General features: G+C 48.4%; 1 protein-coding gene across 10 annotated transcripts in view; it reads left to right on the top strand.

The window, feature by feature from the left end:
* Positions 1-5,548, top strand: part of LOC103398521 (kinesin-like protein KIF13B) — a 24,970-nt gene that overhangs the window by 12,759 nt on the left and 6,663 nt on the right. For 8 of the 10 annotated variants that reach the window (XM_025053624.1, XM_025053623.1, XM_025053622.1 and 5 more), the window contains 21 exons: positions 107-297; positions 412-616; positions 712-874; positions 980-1,126; positions 1,336-1,485; positions 1,570-1,692; positions 1,961-2,137; positions 2,227-2,384; positions 2,455-2,587; positions 2,687-2,833; positions 2,943-2,972; positions 3,073-3,172; positions 3,265-3,391; positions 3,714-3,769; positions 3,851-3,969; positions 4,076-4,252; positions 4,329-4,421; positions 4,517-4,669; positions 4,747-4,824; positions 5,042-5,104; positions 5,237-5,330. In XM_025053624.1, coding sequence (XP_024909392.1) covers positions 107-297; positions 412-616; positions 712-874; positions 980-1,126; positions 1,336-1,485; positions 1,570-1,692; positions 1,961-2,137; positions 2,227-2,384; positions 2,455-2,587; positions 2,687-2,833; positions 2,943-2,972; positions 3,073-3,172; positions 3,265-3,391; positions 3,714-3,769; positions 3,851-3,969; positions 4,076-4,252; positions 4,329-4,421; positions 4,517-4,669; positions 4,747-4,824; positions 5,042-5,104; positions 5,237-5,330 — 2,684 coding nt within the window. The remainder of the gene's footprint in view (positions 1-106; positions 298-411; positions 617-711; positions 875-979; positions 1,127-1,335; positions 1,486-1,569; positions 1,693-1,960; positions 2,138-2,226; positions 2,385-2,454; positions 2,588-2,686; positions 2,834-2,942; positions 2,973-3,072; positions 3,173-3,264; positions 3,392-3,713; positions 3,770-3,850; positions 3,970-4,075; positions 4,253-4,328; positions 4,422-4,516; positions 4,670-4,746; positions 4,825-5,041; positions 5,105-5,236; positions 5,331-5,548) is intronic. The other 2 variants (XM_025053628.1, XM_025053627.1) reach the window with 1 other exon arrangement.

The following is a 5,548-nucleotide window of genomic DNA, read 5'->3' as shown; positions in this document are numbered from 1 at the left end:
TTTCCCCATTTAATGGACGATTCATTATATATTTTTTTACCTGTTTTTTCCCTGTTGGTCTTTTTTCCTCTTCCTCTTTTTTTTTTTTTTGGTCGTGCACGGACAGGATCAGTCTGCCCAAATCTACCTTCCACGCAGTGGATGGCGACGAGGCGGGCGGCACCTCTATGAAGACATGTTTGAGCACCGACCGGCTCGAGCTGGAGTTCGATGCGTCCAGCGACGTCTCCAGCGAGCTCAGCTTCAGTTACGAGTCCGCCCAGGCCGAGGTCATGATGAAGGGCATGGGCAGCAACGGTGAGTGGCAAAAAACAAAAAAAAAAAAAAAAACAGAATGTGAGTGATTAAAGTAGCAAAACGTAGCATGCTGGTCATCCAATCCAATCCAACATTTGCTCCCCTCCCCGTCAGACCCCTTACAGTCCGTCTTACAGACCCTGGAGCGGCAGCACGAGGAGGAGAAACGCAGCGCCCTGGAGCGGCAGAGGCAGATGTACGAGCAGGAGCTGGAGCAGCTCCGTCAGAGACTGGATGCGTCAGGTTCACCGGTCGGCGGCGCCGGTGCCGTGACGTCCCCGGGTAGCCACAAAGCCTTGCGGCGTTGGAGTCAAGACAGGTAAAGAGGAACCTGCTGTGGACTCCGGGGGAAAAAAAGAGAAGCCGATGTTCCCGTTGTTAAACCTGCGTCGCTCTTTTAAATTTCGGATTCAGAGAGGCGATGATGACTCGCAGTCTGCGGCGCCTGAGAGAGCAGATCGTTCGAGCCAACCTGCTGGCTCAGGAGGCCAGCTTTATCGCCGAGGAACTTGACAAGAGGACGGAGTACGTGGTCACTCTGCAAATTCCGGCTTCTAACCTGAATGCCAACAGGAAGGTAGAGGATCTCCAGTTATTTCAGTGCGACTATCAGTTGTGTTTCAAAAACACATGAAAATGTCAATGTTTTGTTTTTTGTTTTTGTTTTTTTTTTTTCAAATAGCGTGACGTGGTTCTGAGTGAGCCAGCCATCCAGGTCCGTCGCAAAGGTAAAGGGAAACAGATCTGGGCTCTGGAGAAGATGGAGAACAGGCTGGTGGACATGAGGGAGCTGTACCAGGAGTGGAAGGATTTTGATGAGGACAACCCTGTGAGTAAAGAGCAGTCGTAGATTGATGAGGACAACCCTGTGAGTAAAGAACAGTATATTAATCTATGTATTAATATATTATATTAAGACTAACTTTTTATTCTCCTCTTCTTCTTCTACCTTACCTGCAGTATTGGCATAGAATATATATTAAATATTAATATATAATATGAAAACTTTTTTCTTCTTCTTCTTTTACCTCAATCCAGGTGATGCGTTCCTATTTCAAACGTGCTGACCCGTTCTTCGACGAGCAGGAAAATCACAGTCTAATAGGAGTGGCCAATGTTTTCCTGGCCTGCTTGTTCTACCATGTGAAGCTGCAGTATGCAGTGCCAATCATCAACCAGAAGGGCGAGGTATGTGGACGTTAGGCGTCCGTTAAAATTGGTTTTGAGCTGCACTAAAAAAAAAAAAGCATTTGACCCAACTGCGTACGTCAGGTGGCAGGTCGGCTGCACGTAGAGCTGTGGCGCGGCACGGAGAGCTCCGGGGAAGATGGCGGCTCGCTACAGGAGGGCCACGGCTCAGATGGGGATTCAGCCGAACGTAAACTCGACTGCGTGGTAAGGGCCTACAGTAGAGACGTGTCTCCTTTAACAGTCTGAGTAGATAAGTCCAAATCTTGACCGCCTGGAGCTGACCATCTCCAAAACTGGTCTTGGCGGTCAGCAGTGGTCAGTATCTTTAAAAACTCAGTTGGTTTGGACGATTCTACCTAAACTTCAAGTCAAGTGGAGACTCCTAGGGTTTAAAGTTGCTATTTACTTGATCAAGTGGAGACTCCTAGGGTTTAAAGTATCTGCCTGTCTCATTTGTCCCCCTGTCCTCTAGGTTAATATCCTCCAGGCCACTGGCCTCCCTCGCCACCTGTCAAACTTTGTCTTCTGCCAGTACCACTTCTGGGGTCAGGAGGAACCGGTGTTCATCGCTCCAGAGATGTCATCGTTGAGCTCTTCTTCGTCCGACCTCAGGGACCCTCAGTGCAGCGTGGTCTTTGACAACAACAAGGTAAGACGTAAAGCGCCTTAAGACGTGCCAGGACTTTCACCCACAGAAATGCAGACGTGTCTTCTACCGCTTTTACGACGTTTGCCCAGGAGCTGTCCGTCCCTGTTTCCGACGATCTCGTGGACTTCCTGGCCGACGGGGCTCTGGCCATCGAGGTGTACGGACACAAACAGGTCAACCACCGCAGGAACCTGGCTCTCTGGGACCTCGGGGTGATTCAGGCCAAGACCAGATCACTGAGGGAGAGGTAGGGTGTCAATGATAATATCATTAGTTTTGTGTCCAAAAAGAGACTCACTCCGCCTCCGTGGCTGCAGGTGGAGTGAGGTGATCCGTCGCCTGGAGCTGTGGGTGCAGCTGATGGAGCTGAATGAAGCCGGAGAGTTCACGGCGGTGGAGGTTCTGCCGGCCAAAGACGTCCGCACCGGAGGAATCTTCCAGCTCAAACAGGTCGCCGCTCGGTCTTGAACAATGTCACGGAACTGATCGATCGATCGATCGATTAGACGAACACGGTAGTTGACGCTCAATCGTAAAACGCTCCCGCAGGGCCAGTCCCGTCGGGTTCAGGTGGAGGTGCGGCCGGTGCCAGATTCAGGAACCATGCCGCTCATCACCGCCGCCGTCCTGTCGGTGTCCATTGGAGATGTCAAAATCCGACAAGCAGCTCTCTCCAGAGGCGGGGAATCCCATTGGGTGAGGGTCCGGAATAGTTGAAATTTTTTTTTTTTTTTTTTTTTTTTTGTATTGATAATGTGCTGCTTTGAGTGTGACTTTATTTTTTTTTTTAATATTTACATTTCAGAGTAGAGATGAGGAAATGGACAGCTATCAAGTAAGTCAAAAATAGCCTAGCATTGTAATGGCCCAATATGTGTACCCCATGCTACACTTTTTTTTTTTGTTTTTTTGTTGTTGTTGTTGTTGATGATTAGGAGGTGGACTTGGAGAGGATGCGGAAACAGTGGCTGCACACACTTACTCAGAGGCAGGAGTATTTGGACCAGCAGCTACAGAATGTTTTTTCCAAAGCAGGTATTGCTATTTAGTGATTACTGTACTTTTACAATTTTGTGTGCGTGCGATTCCGAAGTTAACGTCACACTTTTGTTCCGTGGAATCCGTAGATAAGTCGGAGGACGACGTTGAACGGGAGTCGCAACTGCTGGAGTGTCGTCTGACTCTGACAGAAGAAAGAAACGCTGTCATGGTGCCGTCATCTGGCAGCGGCATCCCTGGAGCACCGGCAGAAAGGTTAGTAAACATTTGAAGCTGATTTAAAAAAAAAAAAAAAGAAAAAAAAATGTAGTTATATTTCAACAGAGCTTTGAAATGCATGTTTTTTCATGTTGGGCATTTAAAAATATTTTAGCCTAGAAATAGCTGCTATCGAAGATGATGTCACCCCCAAAAAATCAATGGCCGTATGGGATGGTTGAGTGGGCCAGATTTGGGCCACGCACCACCGCTTGATGATCACCGCTCCACGGCTTCATCCAAACTGATTTTTTTTTTTTTTTTTGTGAAACTATTTTTGGTACGGCGTGAATGAATGAATGAGACTGTCCGTCCACAGAGTTCCAGTTCCTGGAATGGAGACGCACATTCCGGTCCTGTTCCTAGATCTCAGTGGTACGTTGTCCTTTTGTCGCGTCTATAACTCAGAAATCACTGTCCCTTTAACCAACAAAGATGCGCATTTTCATCCCTCAGCTGACGACTTCCAGTCCCATCTGTCCCCTCCACCGGCCGGAGGCCTGGACACGTGTCTCAGTGAGGAAAACGAAGACGAATTCTTTGACCTTCACATTGTAAAACACCACGACTCCGAGGTACGGCGCAGTAATCCAGGCTGCAGATAGTTGACCTTCTGAACCCCAGGTTGAGGGACGACTTTTTTTTTTTCTTTTTATTCTCTACGATTCCTCCGTGCTGCAGGTTAAGGTGGAGGCTTCCTGGGACTCCACCGTTCACGACTGCCCAGAGCTCAGTCGCGTGACGTCGGGCGACCAGAGGGTTTACCTGACAGTCCGCGCCGTGGTCCAGCTGAGCCACCCGGCCCAGATGGAGCTGGTTCTGAGGAAGCGCATCTGCGTAAACCTCGTTGGGAAACAGGTTCGGCGGCACACTGAGACCACACCGGCCGCGACGTCTCCGGGACGCGTGTTTAAATTCCTGTTTGTGTTGACAGGGTTTCGCTCAGAGTCTGTTGAAGAGAATGTCTCAGCGCAGCAACATCCCCGGCTGTGGAGTCACGTTTGAAATTGTCTCCAACATCCCGGGGGTGAGAACTGAATCCGTCTTCGTTTTTCAAATGCTGGTCTGCTGCCCCCCCCCGTGTACAAATGAAATGAACGTACCGCGTCCCTGCCGTTACAGGACATCTACGGTCCAGAGGACAGAGAGATGCTGGCTCGGATCGCTGCCAGTGCCGAAGACGAACCGTCGGCCGACAGCGAAGCGGCCATAGAGAAATATCTGTGCAGCATCCTGGCGGTGGAGAACATCCTCACTCTTGACCGACTCAGACAGGTCAGAAACTGACCTTTATGGAAAACTATACGAAGCGCATGTAAGAATCGTACAATCCCAAACCCCTGTGTTTGCAGGAGGTGGCCGTGAAGGAACACTTAGCGGTGAGAGGGAAACCCAACCAGCGCTGCCTCAGCTCTCCAAACATAAACCAGGTTTGTTGTTTTACCAGAGTTACTGGAGGAAATAAACCCAAAAGTTAAACAGGGTCTGAATGGAAAACCTCATTTTAAAATCATCTGCTAACCATAACAACAGTTACTCACCTCGGTTGTGGCTCGGTTTTGCTGTGGTTTTTGAACTTTTGAACTCGGTGCTGTTAACGTTCCCTCACTAACACCAAAGCTGTGAACTCCTAACATCTCTAACCAGCTGACGGCCAGCAGTCACGACCTCTCCTCCTCCTCCTCTTTTCATCAGCTCCATGACTTGAATGTGAGTCTCTTCTAATAAACTTGTTGTTTTCCCCCAAAAGTCAAACTGACATTGTTTATGGTATCAAACATTTTAGTATTTAAACATAAATAAATATATTGTGATTCCAACTCCTCCCCGTCCTGTGCGCAGAGCTGGAAGAGTCACCAGAACCTGAGCGCGGCACCTCGTCCATCCAGACGTACCCTCCCCAGTTCGATATCGCAGACTCTCGGCCAAGAAGCAGGTACACTTTACTCTTTCATCTTCCGACTTATTTTCTGTCTTCGAGCCTTTTTTTCTATTCTTTGATGTCATAAGCGACATTTTTCTTCTAGTGTTTCCCGACCTTTTTTCGGCCACGGTACACGTTTTGCGTTAGAAAAATCCAACGACACAACACTGAACAAATTGCACAAAAGTGTGTGTGTATATATATATATATATATATATATATATATGTGT

Source organism: Cynoglossus semilaevis, unplaced genomic scaffold (genome assembly GCF_000523025.1).
Source record: "Cynoglossus semilaevis isolate Cse_v1.0 unplaced genomic scaffold, Cse_v1.0 scaffold419, whole genome shotgun sequence".
Classification (NCBI taxonomy): domain Eukaryota; kingdom Metazoa; phylum Chordata; class Actinopteri; order Pleuronectiformes; family Cynoglossidae; genus Cynoglossus; species Cynoglossus semilaevis.
The sequence above is the reverse complement of the archived record's forward strand: the minus strand, read 5'-3'. Positions and strand labels throughout refer to the sequence as shown.